This window comes from Entelurus aequoreus, linkage group LG11, assembly GCF_033978785.1.
Source record: "Entelurus aequoreus isolate RoL-2023_Sb linkage group LG11, RoL_Eaeq_v1.1, whole genome shotgun sequence".
NCBI classification, from domain to species: domain Eukaryota; kingdom Metazoa; phylum Chordata; class Actinopteri; order Syngnathiformes; family Syngnathidae; genus Entelurus; species Entelurus aequoreus.
The window spans coordinates 39,144,968-39,166,153 of record NC_084741.1 but is presented as its reverse complement, the minus strand read 5'-3'; the positions used below and the strand labels follow the sequence as shown (position 1 = coordinate 39,166,153).

The following is a 21,186-nucleotide window of genomic DNA, read 5'->3' as shown; positions in this document are numbered from 1 at the left end:
TCGGTGGACTCAGTGCTTGCTGGACGTGGGACGATATTAGTGTCGCTGGTCTCCAGCTTTCTTTTCAAGGAAGAGCTCTTTCGGACCTGCTGCTTCTTGAGAGCATCCTGAAAGGGAACAAACACATTAAAGCAATTAATTAGTATCGCAATGGAAGCTGGTGTTAATTTTGCTAAAAAAGATGTCCAAGGCAAAGTACATGATTAACAGTAGGGATGGGCGATATGGCCTAAAATCTAAATTACCATATATATTTCAGCCTCCTGCAATAACATGTAGTATATCACAATATATTATTTGGTATGTAAGGGATGAGGTGGCGACTTGTAGCCTGCTTTTCACCAGAGTGTAGCTGGGATAGGCTCCAGCACCCTTCCGCAACGCAGAAATGGATAAGCAGTAAACAATGGCTGGATGGATGACAATAGAACCATTTCAATAAGGGTTGCAAAGGCTTTTAATATGGCTGCTGATGTATACAGTAACATATTAGCTGTGTCTCAATTTGGCGGCTGCATCCATTGCAGCGCGCAATTCGAAACGCTTCTTTGAATCCGGCCGACAAATGTTTAGTTTCTCTCATTAGCAGCAAGTGTGCACGTGTTGTATCCTTTGCGTCCCTTCTTATCATAGGTGCGCCCAGCTTTGAAAAAATATTAACATGGTGGCGCTATGTGGCATGGAAAGAGGGACTTTAAATCGTACGTATAGCTTTATTTATTCATTTAAAGAATGTAAAACCAGCTGGAGTGACAGTAGTGATATAAACTTGTTAAAATACGAGACCTCGACTATCGTAATGTCGAGCGACCCATGTGCACGTCGCTCCTCTCTTTACCCAGAGAAAGAGCCTCATATTCGGCCATTGCAGACGGCTTCGTGCCCGGAGCTTTTTTCAATGTTTGGAAGTAAAACCTTACTTATTTTCTTTTGACTTTTACACTTAAATAGCTTAATTTATGTCTCAATAATGTGTGACTGAAATAATTCATCTTTTTTAACTATATGTACATTTTAAATTATAATGTTGTTTGTAGACGCTATGTGCACTTATTTCATTGGAAAATGTTAACTTTATATGTGTTTAAATCACTGCTAATGTGATCGCGTGTGTGCGTTTGTTCTGCTTGTCTGTTTAGGACAATCAAGGAGGAAATGGACTCTCAAGACAATTTAAAGGACAACACAGCAAAAATAAATGGATATTATAACATATATGCAAGTTTGGCTGATCGTCTGAAAGCAACTATAAATTATATACATCAACTATACATCTATAAATTAATAAAGTGCTGAAAATACTGCTGTTGTGATTAATTTCCTGCCTTAATTGCAACTATTCAAAAATAGGGGAATATTTCCAATGTTTCCAAACAATATTCTACTTAACATTTACAAGTGCAGTGGAAAGTACAGACAATTACAACAGGATTACAAAAAATTAACTGCTATATTGTAGCGCCATGGGACTATCCATCCATCCATCCATCCATTTGCTACACGGATACAGCACCCCCTGCCATGGGACTATTTAGAATTAATAGTAAGGGTACATCTACAACTACATCATCAAGTGAGTTTGCAAAGCTGATGGATGTATTACATATAACATGTTATTTAAAAACGAACTAATACAGCAATCAAACAATATTTCTCCATAAACTACTTCATAACTTTTAAATAACAATAACTTTAAAAAACATTTCCTTGCCTTATAAAGAGAATCATAGTCCCTCCAGTTAAGACTAAAAATGAATTATTTCATAAATAAAAAATGAAAAACGCAATAAATACCTACTCAGTGGCCTAGTGGTTAGAGTGTCCGCCCTGAGATCGGGAGGTTGTGAGTTCAAACCCCGGCCGAGTCATACCAAAGACTATAACAATGGGACCCATTACCTCCCTGCTTGGCACTCTGCATCAGGGGTTGGAATTGGGGGTTAAATCACCAAAAATTATTCCCGGGCACGGCCACCGCTGCTGCCCACTGCTCCCCTCACCTCCCAGGGGGTGATTAAGGGTGATGAGTCAAATGCAGAGAATAAGCCAACTTTAGCTTTAACTTTAAATAGTGGGTAGTATCCTAAAACACTCTACAAAAAGAGTGCTTTACAAATTAGGTTGGTTACAGTACAAAGTGGTTCACAATGTTTGAAAATACAAGATTTCTCTTTGAGCAAGATATAAATCTGCCGACAGCAACACACATACATCTAAAACAACTTCCTCTTCATAAATTAATATTTTGTTAGGTCTCTTTTCTCCACTTTGTGGCACGGACTGCAAGCAAAAGGCTGTGATCACGTGACAAAACCAGGAAGTGTTGCAAAGGCGAGGCTGTCCCAATTTGCATCGCTCCAACTGCGGCTGAAGGACTCTTTCCAAGAGCCACACTTCCTCGACCGCATGGGCTGGGTTCTTAGAAGGATGCCGCTATTGAGTCATTCACAGTTGTGTTTTTTCTCAAAACTATTATTAATCAAATTGCTAATTTACTGTTAATATATGATTAATTTATGTTGTAACACGGTTCTACATTCTTACATTGGTTTTGGGCAAAACTACATATTTGGGTATTGATCCAATACCAAGTAGTTACAAAGGCAGTATTGGACATACTGATAACTTCACATTTTCAAAATCATTGAATGAATACATTTTTAGCACAATTATGAATCAGACAAAAACACAGGATAGTGGTGCAACAATAGCAATTACAAATATTTAAATAATTTCCTACTATTGGCTCTGATTTATATCCTCTGGGTTCTGCCCTTCAAGCCCTTACGTGTCCGGGGTCTTATTTACTGACAACAAAAACGATAAAAGATTTTGTGATAATAAAACACAATAAGGTCCTGAGTTCCGATTCCCAGGCTGGGGTCTTTCTGTGTGGAGTTTGCATGTTCACCCCATGACTGCGTGGGTTCCCTCCGGGTACTCAGGTTTCCTCCTTCCTCCAAAGACCTACCCCTGGGGATAGGTTGATTGGCAACACTAAATTAGCCCTAGTGTGTGAATGTGAGTGTGAATGTTGTCTGTCTATCTGTGTTGGCCCTCTGATGAGGTGGTGACTTGTCCAGGGTGTACCCCGCCTTCCGCCAAAATACAGCTGGAATAGGCTCCAGTCACCCCTGCGACCCCTAGAGGGACAAGCGGTAGAAAACTAATTGATGGAAAAATATTGATCTCACCACTGTGGTATCCACCATATAACAATATCAATAAAATATTTCAATTATTTCCTTATTCCCTTTTATTACACACAGTAAATTCAATGGTGCAACATACAAAACATAAGCAAAATCTACTATTGGCTCGGATTTAAATCCTCTGTTTTTTGTCCTTCGACCTACCGTGTTCAGGAACGTATTTCTTGAGTTTGTAAACCATTACAAAAATCACAATAAAAAAAAGGATTCTGTGAGACTGAAAAATATCGATCAGTAGTATCTACCATATACTCATACTATACTTGATACCGTTACACTGTTTACATTGACGAGCTCTTGCTATGCGGTTAGCACGGCTTCTTACGGTGTGTAGTTTTGCATATTTAGCTATTCCTCACTCTTCAGTAATAATACTTGTAAGAAACTTACTTTATTTGCCGCCATTGAGACGAGTATCAGTTAGCTGCCATGACGCGAGCGAGCACCCTACAATGCGTTGAGGACACCATTGTATGCGTGTTGCTGTCAAATGTGATGACAGAGCTTGAACATGTCAACAAGCGTTATCACGATATGACAAGAGTATTCCTTGGCGGGAGGTGTGGGTCTGGATGGACCGTAGTTTCCTCCCTTCAGGCAGGAGACTACTGTCCATCCAGACCCACACCTCCCGCCACTTGAACAGTTTTTTCCCCTCGGCCATCAGGCACATAAACAATAACTCCTAACAGTAGCTCCTTTGAATTCCTTTCTAAGTCTATAACAAGATCTGATAGCTCAGTTAGAGCTCTTCTTATTACCAAATCTGTGTTATATGTGTTTTATGTTGCACGATTGCACCAAGAAAAATTCTTAGTTTGTGAACCCGTTCTCAAACAATGGCAATAAAAACTATTCTGATTCTGAAATGGATATCATTTATATCGTCATTATTGCGCATCCTTACTGCTAGGACAGACTCCAGGGGAGCACCATTGGTTTGTAAACTTGAAATAATCCTATCGGAGTGTTTCTTGCCTGCTAAAAAAAGGGTCTACACTCACCGCAGGCGGAGGAGTTTGTCCACATGTCTTCAGATGGCTGTCATAGCTTTGCTGATGCGGGAAGCCAAGCCCACAGCTTTGACAAAGACAGGGAGAATTACCAGCATGGCCGCCCATGTGGGACATAAGCAACAAGGCTGAGCGGAACCCCTTCCCGCACTCGGCACATTTGAGGACCCTTTGGTGAGCCCCGGCATGTTTCTTCAGCTCGTCGGAATTGGCGAAGCGCAGGCCACACTCCAAGCAGCGGATTTGGTCGCCGATGTCCTCCTGCTTTCCCCAACAGCCGGTGTCCTTCTTGTGCTGCTGGAAGTCGCGCTGACTGACAAACTCTCTTAGGCAGGCCACACAGTGGATGCGTCCCGGTTGACATTTGTGCTGGCGGTAAAGCGTCGCCAGGCGGAAGTGGCGGTGGCATCGGACGCAAGTGTAAGGCAACAAGCCCAGATGGGAGAAGCTATGTTTAAGAAGTGCGTCCTTCTTGTTGAAGGTCTTGGGACAGTCGGTGCATTTAAAGATGATGTAACAGGAGCTCATCCGGTGGCGCTTCAGGGACGTTGGAGTGTCGAAGTGGCGGCCACATTTTTCACAGACGACATCCGGCGTGGATTGGTGCAAATTGATGTGGTCTTGACAGTCCGCCACGCAAGTGAAGACACGTTTGCACAGGTCACACTCGTAGAACTCATCCTGCCAGTGGGCTCTGGTCACGTGGTCCGCCAAGGCTTTGTTTGTGAAGAACACCTTGAGGCAGACGCGGCAGTGGGGCCGCTCCACTTTCTGGGCATGTGTGCGCAGGTGAACGCGGTAATTGTGGATCTGAGAGAAGCGCTTGCCGCATTCAGCGCAGCAGTACGGGCGCGCTCCGGTGTGAAGGTTCATGTGGTCCTGGAGTTTGAAGTCCGAGGGCAGCTTGAGACCACAAACACTGCAGACAAAGTTGCCGGAGTTAGTCGACCCTGTGGAGAAGACAAGGAATGAGTACGACTTGTAAAACTTCTACATGAAACACTAATGTATTTATAGAGCTCATCATGTTTTTAAATTAAAACCTCTTTTAAAATAGTAATAAGTTCAATCTCAATCCATTTTATTGTTGTCTTTGCAATAAGTAGTTTTTCAGCTGGCTGTTTTAGCATGGGATGGTTTTCTTTCCTTCTCCTGCTTTATTACAACCTCAACCTCAACTTAAAAGTGTTTTTGCGATAAAAACTGTCTCTCAGTTAAGTTACAAGCACAAATTGGAGTTACAAGCATTCTCCCCATTAGTTGGAGTAGCAAATGTCACAGTGAACACCGTAAGATCCGACCAAAACATCTGATTTTACTCGCTAGCATTAGATTATCGTTTGAGATAGGCTCCAGCACCAGCACCCCCCGCGACCCTGAAAGGGACAAGCGTCAGAAAATGGATGGATGGATGGATAAACCCAACTTTGATTTTCAACCGTGGGAAGGAACAAAGTCAATGTGAAGTACAGTGGACAAATATCAATTGAATTAAAAACAAACCATCAAAAACATGACAGAGTGTGTCGCCAACTTGTCGAAGCAATTAAAGCATATCACTGCTAGTCTGCACCATATTGAAGCAGAAAGAGTCTATTGCTGATCAGAGATGTTAAAATAATATTTATAAGGCCGACATGTATCCGTTAAAATATTGAGAAGCAGCTGGAAGTAGATTCAGTAGTATTGCGGTATTTCTGTACTTGTTAAATACAATACTAAAAAAAGGAAAACCAAATATTAATACAAAAATATCCCTTCTCATTTAAGCTATGTTGATACATTAAGGCAATTTAAAAATATGCTAAAATCATGGCTACTTGAAAATCAGACTTGTGAACATCGGGATTAATGTATTTTACTTTGCTGCTTTGTGCTTCCTGCCTGCTGTCTGTGTAACCATGCCTGTGTGTAATTGTTCATGGTGTTGTTGAAGCTTAATGTATAGTGCCTGTGCTGAATGTTGCCGTAGATGTGTGTGAGGTATCAATCAATTGTTTTACTATTTTAAGTAGGCTCTTAATAAATGTTGTTTTAACTGTATACTGTTTGCTACTGGCGATCCACATCTTGTCTTGAGGCTATGGTTGGAAACTAGCTTTGTAGCTAAAACTTGCGCATTTACAGCAATGTTGATCAATGTGCTTTGTCCCTGTTAAAATAAACTAACAAAAATTTAAAACTAAATAAATAAAATACAAACAAGCAACAGTATCGATAATAATAACTGCAATTAATGATAATAGCAAGTACCGTATTTTTCGGACTATAAATCGCAGTTTTTTTTCATAGTTTGGCCGGGGGTGCGACTTATACTCCGGAGCGGTTTGTACTCCGAAAAATACGGTATATAATTAATGGTTGTTTCAATAATAATAATAATAATAACAATAAATAATAACAATAGCGATGATATAAATAGTTCTATAAAAATAAAAAAAACAAAATGGTTCTTGATTTTTGAAAATGATGAATGAATTAGAATTGATATACCTTGCCTATCAAATGGATGGATAAATAAAAATTTCAATTTGGATGTAAATCAATCTTTGAGCACTCCTACTTTTTAGTGAGAAAACTTTAGGGTTAAAAAAAAAAAAGATTCACAACAACTGACTGAAGATTCTTATTCAATCTGATTTTAAATCTATTCAAAATTTTCAAAAGTCCATTTTAAATAAGATTTTTTTTTATATATACATTTTTATACTGATGTTTTTAGGCATACTTGCCAACCCTCCCGTTTTTAGCGGGAGAATCACGATATTCAGCGCCTCTCCCGACAGAGATTTTCTCCCGACAAACTCCCGGTATTCAGCCGGAGCTGGAGGCCACGCCCCCCAAAAAAAAAGTCTGCCGCAGCTGCGATTGGACCTGACCAGCCTCCGGGTACAAGTACTGGAGTACCAATTGCTTGCCAGGGAAGATCTTCCCCAGGAAGCAAGGATTGACCGGTTTTGGGCCATGCTAGGGAGAGATGGAAGATTCCACACTCTCGTGCATTTGATGAAAGCACTTTTGTGCGTGCCACACAGCAATGCATCATCAGAGAGGGTGTTCAGCATGGTTGGAAAAATAGTGACAGAGAATAGAAAGAGGATGGACAATTCAACCCTTAAAGCATTGTACTTTCAAGTACAACAATGAGTAGATGACTGTTGTGTGTGTATATGTGTAAATAAATGAACACTAAAATTCAAGTATTTCTTTTACTTATATATATAATAAAATAAATAAATATATATATATATATATATATATATATATATAGCTAGAATTCACTGAAAGTCAAGTATTTATATATATATATATATATATATATATATATATATATATATATATATATATATATATATATGAAATACTTGAGTTGGTGAATTCTAGCTGTAAATATAGCTCGGTTGGTAGAGTGGCCGTGCCATCAACCTGAGGGTTGCAGGTTCGATCCCCGCTTCCGCCATCCTAGTCACTGCCGTTGTGTCCTTGGGCAAGACACTTTACCCACCTGCTCTCAGTGCCACCCACACTGGTTTAAATGTAACTTAGATATTGGGTTTTCACTATGTAAAGCGCTTTGAGTCACTAGAGAAAAGCGCTATATAAATATAATTCACTTCACTTCACTTCACTAAATATACTCTCCTCTTAGCCACGCTCCCCGCCCCAACCACGACCCCCCCCCCCCCCAACCTCCCGATATTGGAGGTCTCAAGGTTGGCAAGTATGTTTTTAGGCCATCTGCGCACATAGGATAGGGTAAAGTTTATTAATCAGACAATGGGGAAATTATTTGGTTGCAGTGCAAATATAAAAAGTCCAAAACAATAAGGTAAAAAACCCCATAAAAACTTCAAAGGACACAAATATTTAATCAAATTAAAAAGCTGATGCAACAAGCTGCCACTTCAGCTGCGCCATTCCTACGTACAGCTACAATAGTACAACACAACGAAAAAAACAAAAAATGAGCACAACATACATAGACAAAAACAAAAACATCATCCCAACACCCACATACAGCACGCTGGCCTCTGCGGTGCTCCACGTCATCGTCTGCTGGGATGGGGGGAAAGCATGGTCAGAGACAGGAACAGACACAACAAAGGAATAGGGATGTAAATGTTTGTGAAGGCTGATTCTATTCGCATCTCCATACATGGGTTACAATTTAATTAAAAAACTATATTTACAAAGCAGAACAATTTATTGATACGATTCAATTTAGCGCATGAACGATTCAGTACAGTGTATGAACGATTCGATCATATAGTTAAAATTTGATGGACATATAAGCATTGCTTCCTTCCTATGCGCACGCTCTTCCTCATGTTAGATTGTAAATATTAAGGACCTTGGCACCAAGTGCTCAGACTAGGTTTGTCCATGCAAGTCGATGAGCCTGAAGTGATGAAAACTACTTGGATGATAGGCCAAACATCTAAGACAACTGACCAGTTGAATACAATGAGAATAACATTCTATAAAAGTGACATGCTTCCAGTGTTTTCAAATGTGTAAAACACAAAATACATCCCCAAAGATGTTAAAGTAAAAAAGCAAACATGTCACATGTCAAATATATTTATTTTCCACTAGTCAAGTCAAGTCAGTGTCGTCACAGACGCCTACAAGTTCTAGCAAATAGCTTGACTGGGAGTGGGAAAAGGAAAGGACATGACGTGTGTTGTCGATGTGAAAAGTTGTTTGACTGTTGCTGGAAAAGAGAGCGAGACAAAATTATTGAGCCTGTTGTATGAGAACTTTGCATTTTGTGGAATAAAGAACAGACAAATTGGGAATCTTTCTGGGCCTGCATTACCTTGGAATGTTACAATATGGACAAACGGCACAGCACAGACACGGTTCACAGTGTTGACATTACGTATCTCCTGTAAATCAAGGGTAATTATATGCCGCAAAGCCGCAACTTTCGCATTGTTTTAAAGATAAACTATCAACTGACTGTTAGTCTCGAGCGAAACCTGATCCATGTGCCGAAGTCTATTCTCATCTCCAATTACTTAAGTAACGTAAAAGGCGTGTGACTCTTTTCACGGACAACCCTGGCTCTTGTGTTGTTTTAAAGACAAAAACTGTCAACTGATTTCTAGTTTGGCGCGATAACTGGTTTATGTGTCTACACTTGATTAACCTAAGAATTCACAGCTGAATTTTATCTATTGAGGGGCTGTAACCGACAAAGCCGAACCGGAAATCCGGTTGCATCAGTCTAATGTAGGGTTGTACGGTACACAGGTACTAATAAAGTACCGCAATACTAATTGATTGAAATCGGTACTATACTGCCTTTGAAAAGTACCGGTACCATCCTTTCATCTGAATGACCGCTGTGTGGCGCATGATGTTGAGTGTGTCAAAACGCACACACAAAGTGCATACAAGCAATAATATCTTGGAAAGGAGGAATGGCAAAAAAACAACAATTCTACTGGTTATTAAAGAGTGTGCATGAAGCGCAATATGGTGGTATTTGGGCTTCAAAACTAACGATAAAGGTGACACTTCAAACAAGGAAGCGTCGCGCTTCAAGTTATGCTTTAAAACCCGCCTCGCCAAATGTGGCGATTAGTATTACCACCTTTGCTTCAAACTTAAGTAAACATTTAAATATTAAGCATTCAGATCTGCACAAGGAGTTAAAAAGTGACAGGTAATGATGTAGTTGTTACACCTGTCCTACTGTTCTGCTCCGGTGAAGACAGAAGTAGAGGAACACAGGGCAGACGTTCCGTTCAGAGTCTATGTTTTCGTCGGGTTAACGCACTTCACTTTACCTGTCAATTGGTCTGCTAAGATCCGCTTTCAGGTCAGAATGACAAGGCCGCCTATTTGTGACAATCTGGTTGCTTTATTATTAGTTTTGCAAGACACAACCAGACCCATTCATCACTGTACTGCGCTGTGCACGCGCTACCGCTCTCTCTCTCTTTGCTCGCCCACTTATTCACTGATGTCACTCAGCCAACACGTTGCCATTCTTACAAACACACATACGCTACTCTCATGACTTAACCAGCTCCTCTGCTGTGCACATGTAGATACATAACATGTAGATACATCACATGTAGATACATAATATATAGATAGGTAGACGTGCACACAACTGCTTGGATTGATGCCAAATATTAGTTAAGAGTTAAGACCGCCCATCAAACTTCAGCTACTGCAATTAAAATGAATGAATTTGGTAACAAATAGCTACAATTTGTGTTTTATACACAACATGGATTATCTGTGTACATTTATTCATAGTATTGTTTTTAGTACTTACTAATAATTGTATTTTTCATAAAGCACAGACCAGGAGTGGCAACCATTAATCATGAAACATTTAATATATTGTAAATAAAGCTTTTTATTATATTCTAACCTAATCCTTGATTATGGCTGACTAAGGCCCCGTTTACACTAAGACAGATAAGGTTATCCAGGGTAAATCCCACCTAACCTTATCCGTTTCCACACACAACAATGCCACCGTTTCAGACACCCTCCGTCCGCCGGCGCAACGCGACCTAATACGCATGCGGAGAAAATGCGCATGTCATCATAGTCGCCTCCAGTGTTGCTTTGTGTGCAAGTTCTTAAATTTAACTTATCTGAACAATATCCAGTGTTGTGGTATTTCAATTAACTGGAATCCAGTGTGCTGTGGGGTCCTATTGTAGTGAATCACACCTGAACCATCATAAATTAATCAAATCTTTAATAAACACAAAAGTACACAATGTGACAAAAAACATTTGACAACAATCAATCTCGGGATCTAGATATCTGGTCTGGACACTCCTCACTCTTTTGCCTTAACCTTCATTGTCCATTCGTTTTTGGTGACTTTATATACTCTGGACCTAGACGTTGAATCCGCGACATACATGGCGGACAATAACTGATACAGTCTGCTTTGCCAGTTCAAAAGCATTCGCCGTTTTCCCTAGTCTTACCTCGACGACCAGGTAATACAAAGCACACACTACTTTTTTTTAATCACATCCACGGGAGCTCGCATTCTCGTTGTCTCTCCTGCGACAAATGTACGAACATTTTCAGTAAGTAGAATCACAGCTGACCTGGGCATTCAAAAGTTCTCCTGCCGTCTGAGAAGTGTTGTATCCGAAATAGCTGCAATCGCTTTCTCATAAGGTATTCATGTGTATTTTCCACAAGCGTCTGTACAGACGGAAGGAGAAACACGGGCATGTGTGGATGACTCGCCTTCATATTTCCAGTGGTTATCTCCGAGTTACGAAACCGCTTTATTATGAAGCTGGCTGTGGTGCAATCTTTCTGACGTCACTTCCTGTGTGGGGCGCGATCTTTCTGGCGTCACTTCCTCTCCGAACTCAGTTTGTAAACAATCAATGAATCCATACAAAGCTAAGAGCCGGAGATTCAGGAAATACATGGCGCACTTACCCGTATAAAAAATTATCCAAAGGGGGGGACCTTAAACGATAGTTTAGTGTGGCTGAAATGGGGCTTAGGCTAAATAATATTTTTTTAAGGGGCTATCCGGCTTAGTGTAAACATAGCCTAAGGCCATGTTTAAGGGGTTATCTGGCTTAGTGTAGACATAGCCTAAGGCCATGCTACACTAAGTATCTGGTTATGTGTGGCAGAGAGGCAATAGCTGGTTTCCGTTGCAAACGTGGCCATGGCCAAAAGGCAGATGCAAAAGTCCACAAAAAATCACTAAAAAGCACAGAAGTCACAAACATGCCACTGCTTGTTGCGCAGTCCCGAAGGGGCGCGGACCAAAAGGCAAAAAACTCATGGAACTAAAACGGAAACATTAAAGGCCTACTGAAACCCACTACTACCGACCACGCAGTCTGATAGTTTATATATCAATGATGAAATCTTAACATTGCAACACATGCCAATACAGCCGGGTTAACTTATAAAGTGCAATTTTAAATTTCCCGCTAAACTTCCGGTTGAAAACGTCTATGTATGATGACGTATGCGTGTGACGTCAATCGTTGAAACGGAAGTATTCGGACACATTGTATCCAATACAAAAAGATCGGTTTTCATCGCAAAATTCCACAGTATTCTGGACATCTGTGTTGGTGAATCTTTTGCAATTTGTTTAATGAACAATGAAGACTGCAAAGAAGAAAGCTGTAGGTGGGATCTGTGTATTAGTGGCTGGATGCAGCAACACAACCAGGAGGACTTTGACTTGGATAGCAGACGCGCTATCCGACGCTAGCCGCCGACCGCATTGATGATCGGGTAAAGTCCTTCGTCGCTCCGTTGATCGCTGGAACGCAGGTGAGCACGGGTGTTGATGAGCAGATGAGGGCTGGCTGGCGTAGGTGGATAGCTAATGTTTTTAAGCATAGCTCTGTGAGGTCCCGTTGCTAAGTTAGCTTCAATGGCGTTGTTAGCAACAGCATTGTTAAGCTTCGCCAGGTCCATGGTTTAATAGTATTGTTGATTTTCTGTCTATCCTTCCAGTCAGGGGCTTATTTCTTTTGTTTCTATCTGCAGTTAAGCCCGATGCTATCACGTTAGCTCCGTAGCTAAAGTGCTTCGCCGATGTATTGTCGTGGAGATAAAAGTCACTGTGAATGTCCATTTCGCGTTCTCGACTCTCATTTTCAAGGGGCTATAGTATCCGAGGTGGTTTAAAATACAAATCCTTGATCCACAATAGAAAAAGGAGAGTGTGGAATCCAATGAGCCAGCTTGTACCTAAGTTACGGTCAGAGCGAAAAAAGATGCGTCCTGCACTGCATTCTAGTCCTTCACTCTCACGTACCTCATCCACGAATCTTTCATCCTGGCTCAAATTAATGGGGTAATCGTCGCTTTCTCGGTCCGAATCGCTTTCGCTGCTGGTGTAAACAATGGGGAAATGTGAGGAGCCTTTCAACCTGTGACGTCACGCTACTTCCGGTACAGGCAAGGCTTTTTTTATCAGCGACCAAAAGTTGCGAACTTTATCGTCGATGTTCTCTACTAAATCCTTTCAGCAAAAATATGGCAATATCGCGAAATTATCAAGTATGACACATAGAATGGATCTGCTAACCCCGTTTAAATAAAAAAATGTCATTTCAGTAGGCCTTTAAGAACACAAAAGGAGGACAGACAAGAGCCCAGAGCTCCTAAAACCAGCAGCCAGTGGCGGAATCTTGGTGGAAAAATGTCATACGACAGCAGGCAAGAGCCAAGAGGAGTTTGTGTAATCTGGTTTGAAAAGGTTTTATCAAAAATTTCTTTACCAAACAATATATCGAAAGAATTGGTTTGGATCAAAACAAATTGAATCATCAATTGTTGCAAGATTCCCAGCTCTACTTGTTATGTTGCGTAAAAACAGGAACAGGATTTTCCGGCAAAAACGGGAATGTTGACAGGTATGCGGAAAATGTGTTAAAAAGCAACTTTGCCACACATCTTCAATCAAAGCCTGCAACCCTGCCAACTATCTGTCAGTCAGCTACAGACGTGGGAGCAGCAAGTTTGATTGTTTTGTTTTTCCTCAGCTAATACGCTAATGTTGCATTTTTAGGATTTCCCCCTGATTGCTACTATGTTTGTACAGTATGTGGCGGTAGTTGCGTGGAGGGGACGTGGTTAATATGACATATGTATGACGTCATGATTAATTTGATTGGCAATGAAGCATATACGCCAGTTGCGGGCCGTGCGTTTCCCACCTAGGCCTCCCTTCAGTGATATCCGACTTTAATGATTACCTCACAAAATACCATGATTTATGTCACCACATGACCATTGCTGGAGAAATACTATACAGGAACACATTTACGCCCTACTGGGCATTGAATCACCTCAACAGTATACAAAACAAGGTATTTTCTGGCGCATTTAAAAATCAATTAAAATGCATCAGCAATTAAAACATATCTTATGTGGGACTGTCAAAATTAAAATTGCAAAAAACATTAAAAGTGGAAAAATAAAATATTTGAACTCACTATTCGACGCCGTATAAGCCAGTGGTGCCCCTCTTTGTCGGCTGATTTGAGTGGAAATGGCAAGCATTTCCCCATTTGATCGCCAGAACAGCTAGCTGAGCAAGCCCTCGGTGTTGGCCGACACCGTCTCACAAAATGTAGTTTCTCTTTAAAGTATCCTTCTTGGAAATGGCCTTGCAAATACATTGCAGCGTTGGATGGGTTAATAATGGTCTTCAGTTGAAAATGTGAAGAAAAGATTTCACTCTGCCCGATCAATCCCATTTTAAAAGATCCTGTTAGTTTTTAGCACGCGCACGCACACACACACGTCTATCACTGTATGTCCCCTGCAGCACCAACTCCTCCGGGAAGCTATCCCAGTCTGGCTACGACGCAACACTTCCCGCTTCCTGCTAAATTGAAACTTGTAAATGGATACTTTGGAATGACAAGTGAGTATCCAATCACAGTCTTGTTAACATCAGGTTACTTAGATAGGCTACTTTCAACAACTTGTGATCTGATTGGCTATCGCAACTGTCTTAACTCTTTGTGTTCTCAAATGTATCCGCTAATTGTCCCGATGAGTATCCAATCACAGCACACGTAAATGTCACGTTCAACGTGAGGCCATCTAGAATGTTTACCGACAACAACTCGTGATCTGATTGGCTATCGCAACTGTCTATCACTGTATGTCCCGTTAGCTGTTGCCCGTAAAAAACGTAAGCAGTCTCTAAAGGCGTGTCAGAGAATTTGGCAGTACATACAACCGGCCTTAAAACCGCAGACCACGTGTAAACACACCAGCCCAGGACCTCCACATCCAGCAGGTGCACCTCCATAACCGTCTGACACAAGCAACCCGGAGAGCTGCCGCAACAATTGGTTTGCATAACCAAATAATTTCTGCACAAACTCTGAGACCCCGTCTCAGGAAAGCTAATCTGCGTGCTCGTCATCCCTATTGGTGTTTTGACCTGACTGTAGTTTGTCATCGTAACCAACTTGAGTGGGCAAATGCTCACATTCGATGACGTCTGGCATGTTGGAGAGGTGTTCTCTTCACAAATGAATCCCGGTTTTCACTGTTCGAGGCAGATGGCAAACAGTCTGTGTGTGTTTGCTGATGTCAACGTTGTGAATCGAGTGGCCCATGGTAGGAGTGGGGTTATGGTATGGGCAGGCATATATTATGGACAACGAAAGCAAGTATTATTGATGGCATTTTGAAAGCACAGAGATACCGTGACAAGATCCTGAGGCCCATTGTTGTGCCATTCACCCGAGATCATCACCTCTTGTAGCAGCATGACCATGCACGGCCCCATGTTGCAAGGATCTGTAGACAATTCCTGGACGCTGAACACATCCCAGTTCTTGCATGGCCAGCATACTCACCGGACATGTCACCCATTGAGCATGTTTGGGATGCTGTGGATCGGCGTATACGACAGCGTGTTCCAGTTCCTGACAATATCCAGCAACTTTGCGCAGCCATTAAAGAGTGGACCAACATTCCACAGACCACAATCAACAACCTGATCAACTCTATGCGAAGGAGATGTGAAGGAGACAAATGGTGGTCACACCCGATACGGACTCCTTTTCTGACCCCCCAGACCGCCTATAAAGCCAAACTGCATATTTCAGAGTGGCCATTTTGTGGGCAGCCTAAGGCACACCTGTGCAATAATCATGCTGTTTAATTAGCATCTTGATATGCCACAACTGTGAGGTGGGATGGATAATCTTGGCAAAAAAGAAGTACTCACTAACACAGATTTAGACAGATTTGTGAACAATATTTGAGAGGAATAATAGGTATTTTGTGAATATAGTAAAAGTTTTAGACCTTTGAGATCAAACCCATGAAAAATAGGAACAAAATATTTTTGTTCATTGTATTTTCTTTAAAAAGGCCAAATCTAAAAACAAATCAGTGTTATTATGGGTTATACTTGTATAGCGCTTTTCTACCTTCAATGTACTCAACTATTTCCACATTCACAGTTATTACTAATAACTTATGTTTCCATCCATCCATCTTCTTCTGCTTATCCGAGTGAGGCTTCCCTCACTCATGAACAAGACTCCGAGGTACTTGAACTCTTTCACTTGGGGCAAGATCTCCTCCCCATCCCGGAGATGGCACTCCACCCTTTTCGGACTTGGAGGTGCTGATTCCTACCCCAGTCGCTTCACACTCGGCTGAGAACCGATCCAGTGAGAGCTGAAGATCCTGGCCAGATGAAGCAATCAGGACCACATCTGCAAAAAGCAGAGACCTAATCCTGCAGCCACCAAAAACCGGATCCCCTCAACGCCCTGACTGCGCCTACAAATTCTGTCCATAAAAGCTATGAACAGAATTGGTGACAAAGGGCAGCCTTGGCGTAGTCCAAACCTCACTGGAAGCGGGTCCGACTTACTGCCGGCAATGCGGACCCAGCTCTTACACTGATCATACAGGGAGCGGACCGCCACAATCAGATAGTCCGATAGCCTATACTCTCTAAGCACTCCCCACAGGACTTCCCGGGGACACGGTCGAATGCCTTCTCCAAGTCCACAAAACACATGTAGACTGGTTGGGCAAACTCCCATGCACCTTCAATGACCCTGCCGAGAGTATAGAGCTGGTCCACAGTTGCACGACCAGGACGAAAACCACACTATTCCTCCTGAATCCGAGGTCTGACTATCCGGCGTAGCCTCCTCTCCAGTACACTTGAATAGACCTTACCAGGAAGGCTGAGGTGTGTGATCCCACAATAGTTGGAACACACCCGTCGGTTCCCCTTCTCAAAGAGAGGAACCACCACCCCGGTCAGCCAATCCAGAGGTACCGCCCCCAATGTCCACGCGATGTTGCAGAGTCTTGTCAACCAAGACAGGCCCACAGCATCCAGAGCCTTAAGGAACTCCAGGCGGATCTCATCCTTGGCCTTGCCACCAAAGAGCTGTTTAACTACTTTTTAACAACATTGCAGAATGGTTGTGTCCCGACGGGATCACCACCTTATCGTGGTGGGGCACTTTGCGCGTCTCCATGACCCCTAGAGCTATGTCGGCTGGAGTCTTGTACTCCTGGCAGGGTTACCCATGCCGAACAGGTCGAAGGGTAGAGTCCAGACTAAGAGTGATCCCGAAGACCTCAACGGTAGAACAGGCAGAAGATGGTAGCAGTGAGAAGCACCACAATGGCTGTAAAAGTGGACGAAGGCTAAGGGAGCACACCCTGACAGAAAAGCAAGCTGGTGGCGGCAAGCTTTGAGGCGGTTTCCCAAAAACCTGGATTCCGGCAGCTTCCTGCAGTTGTAAGAAGATGCCGGTCGTCTAGGGTCTCCCTTGCCACTGGAACGATCTTCTTACAATCAAGGTAGTGGCGTTGGGAAAAGTGCACCCCTCATGCCACTCTAAAAACCATCATTGCGCAGATATCTTCTTTACCTGAGTCTCCGACCTCAAAAGTCTGACGACGATGGAGCGTCCAGTAACGGGGGCAGGTTTGAATGAGCTGGAAGCTCTTAGCTGGAACTCTGCACGTCAGCGGCACAGGACAACGGTCGTTAGCAGCTGGGATTGAGTGGCAGCTGTTTCCGGCAGACTCCTGTGCGTCTGAGCAGCCCCTATTTAGGGACCGCACTGCTCACCCCAATTGGGGAAGGCCTAGAAAAGGTGGCCTAAAGATTGCCCACTCAACACAGTACCCGGGCAGGAAACCGCACCTGTCGGGACATTCCATTACGCGGTCGAAATACAAAGATTTTACCATTTAGAATTGCAGCATGGAACATAAGGACACTCCTGGATGCCAGTCCGGACAGACCACAGCGCAGAACAGCACTTGTTGCCAGCGAGCTAAAGCGCTACAATGTGGATGTGGCAGCACTCAGTGAGACCCGATTCCTCGAGGAAGGCTCACTCGATTTAAGTATTAGAGGGTTATACGTTCTTTTGGAAAGGATACCCCATGGGCGGACCACACCTTCACGGAGTTGGTTTTGCAATCAAGAACAACCTTCTGCTCAAGCTCACAGAATCACCAGTGGGTGTCAGTGAAAGGCTCATGACTCTTCGCATCCCCCTTGCAAAATGCAGACTAGTCACTTTGGTAAGTGCCTATGCACCAACTCTGCCATCCAATGATGAAGAGAAGGACTGCTTCTACCAGGCACTCGATGACATCCTCAGTCACATCCCGAGGAGTGACAAAATCATGTTGCTTGGTGATTTGAATGCAAGAGTCGGAAAGAACACGCAAAACTGGAATGGTGTGATCGGCGCCCACGGCATTGGAAAAGTCAACCCCAATGGCATGAGACTCCTTAGTCTCTGTGCGGAACACGATCTTACCATCACAAACACCATCTTCCAACAAAAGAACAAATATAAGGCATCCTGGATGCATCCCAGGTCCAAACACTGGCACCTGATCGACTATGCGATCGTGAGGAGGGCTGACCTCAAGGACGTGCTCATTACAAGAGCTATGCGAGGGGCAGACTGCTGGACCGACCACCGCATGATTCTGACAAAGGTCAGAATGCACGTTCGGCTCCTAACACGTCACGGTGCACAAAAGAGGAAAACACTCAACTGTGCCAGACTCTCCAGCAGCGACACCCGTGACAACTTCCGTCGCTCCCTAGCTGAGAAGCTGGCAGACATTGAGCCGCTGATCACCTCAGAGTCTGGGATGGATGAGAAGTGGACATCTCTATCCACCATCCTCTTTGACACTGCAGCCCAAGCCATTGGTTTTAAAACCAAGAAACACCAGGACTGGTTTGACCAGAATGCTGGAGAGATCTCCACCCTCCTGTACAGAATGCACAAGGCACACAGAGCCACCCTGAACAACTCACAATCCCAATTCCATAAAAAGCAATGGCAAGCCCTTCGTTCTGAGGCCCAAACAACTCTCAGAAAACTGCAAGATGAGTGGTGGATCTCAAAGGCCAATGAAATCCAGTCTCACGCTGATAGAAACGATATGCACAGTTTCTATGATGCAGTGAAAACCATCTACGGCCCCAGAAACTGCTCCCTGGCACCTGTTAGATCTGCTGATGGAACATCTTTAATCAAGGATCAGGCTATGATAGTGGAGCGGTGGGCTGAGCATTTTAACACCGTGCTCAACCAGTCACCCCAGTGGACCCAACTGTCCTTGCAGAGCTCCCTGAACATCCTAGCTTGCCAGATCTCGACCTCCCCCAAACCTTCAAAGAAATCCTGCATGCAGTCAAAACCCTGAAAAACAATAAATCCCCTGGACCTGACAGCATCCCGGCTGAACTTCTCAAGGAAGGAGGCTACCTCTGTACACGGACACTGTATCTCTACATTTCAGAGGTGTGGAGACGAGAGTGTGTCCCGCAACAGTGGAAAGATGCCAACATTGTGACCATCTACAAGAACAAAGGAGACAAATCCATCTGCTCCAATAGTAGGGGTATCTCTCTGTTGGCCATTGCTGGAAAGGTCCTTACCAAGGTCATGCTCCGCAGACTCATCCCCGCAATATCAGAACGGGTCACCCCAGAGTCGCAGTGTGGTTTTCGGAAGGACAGGGGGACAGTTGACATGATCTTTGTGACACGTCAGCTCCAAGAGAAATGCCGGGAGCAGCACAAGGACTTGCTCATTGCCTTTGTCGACCTTTCAAAAGGCATTTGACACAGTGAACAGGGACCTACTGTGGCAAGTCCTGAGAGATTTGGGTGTCCACCCAAGTTTCTCACCATCCTTGCACAGTTCCATTCTGGGATGATGGCCCGAGTGGTAGCTGGAAGACACAGCTCAGAGCCCTTTGGTGTGAAAACTGGAGTGAAGCAGGGCTGTGTGCTGGCTCCAGTTCTCTTCAACATCTTCCTCGTCTGTGTCACAACACTGCTACGTAGGGAGATGGAGGAGCAGGCTGGAGTTACCATAGACTTCAGGCTTGATGGTAGCCTGTTTAAAATCAGGAGGCTACAGGCAACTACCAAGCTGACCTCAGAAACCATCATTGAACTGCAATACGCCGATGACTGTGCCCTGGTTGCCCATACACCACAGGCTCTGCAAAACATCCTCTCGGCAGCTGTAACTGCATATACCAGAATGGGACTGACGATCAACACCCAGAAGACAGAGGTACTCTGTCAGTCCAGTGCTGACCTCCCACAATACCCCACAATAACCCTCACAGCAGCAGGGCAACAGCTGCTCACGGTGCCCACCTTCAAATACCTGGGGAGCATAATGTCTGACACCTGCTCAATGGATGACGAGATCCAGAACCGCCTCAAGCAAGCATCAACATCTTTTGGTCGTCTAAGGAGAAGGGTTTTTCAGAATAGCAACCTCAAACTCCACACCAAAGTGCTGGTCTACAGAGCAGTATGCATCACTGCATTACTGTACGGATGTGAGGCATGGACTATCTACAGCCGCCATCTGAGAAGCCTGGAGACCTTCCATGTAAGATGTCTGCAGAAGATCCTTGGCATCACATGGAAGGACAGAGTGCCGCACACAGAAGTGCTGGAGAGGGCAGGCAGCTGCAGCGTGGAGTCCATCATGACCCAACATCAACTCAGGTGGTTGGGGCATGTCATCCGAATGCCCAGCCATAGACTCCCACGCAGAATCCTCTATGGTCAGTTATACCTTGGCCAACGCAGTGCTGGTGGGCAGAAGAAGCTGTTCAAAGACCAAATGAAGACCACACTGAAGAGATGCCAGATCAACCCCTCTTCACTGGAGGAACTTGCTTCCTGCCGAGACCTCTGGCGCTCCCACTCCTCACAGGGAGTGGATTATATAGAGGAACAGCGCACACAACACCGTGCAGCAAAGCGTGCGAAGAGGCATGCTCGCCAAGCCACCCCTGCTCCCCCCAGCACCTCCTTCACATGCCCGGTCTGTAACCGCATCTGTGGATCCAGGATCGGACTGTTCAAACATCAGCAGACTCACAAATAAAAGAAGATGGTCATCATCGCATCGATGGACAAC

The 21,186-nt window shown here is 43.7% G+C and overlaps 1 protein-coding gene across 1 annotated transcript in view; it reads right to left on the bottom strand.

Annotated features, from left to right (window-relative positions):
- wu:fe05a04 (zinc finger protein 668) overlaps nt 1-21,186 on the bottom strand; it is a 28,588-nt gene that overhangs the window by 742 nt on the left and 6,660 nt on the right. Inside the window, exons 3-4 of the mRNA XM_062063232.1 lie at nt 4,217-5,175; nt 1-107 (exon numbers count right to left, since the gene is read on the bottom strand). The exon at nt 1-107 is cut by the window's left edge and continues 742 nt beyond it. Of these exons, the coding sequence (XP_061919216.1) occupies nt 1-107; nt 4,217-5,175 (1,066 nt within the window). The remainder of the gene's footprint in view (nt 108-4,216; nt 5,176-21,186) is intronic.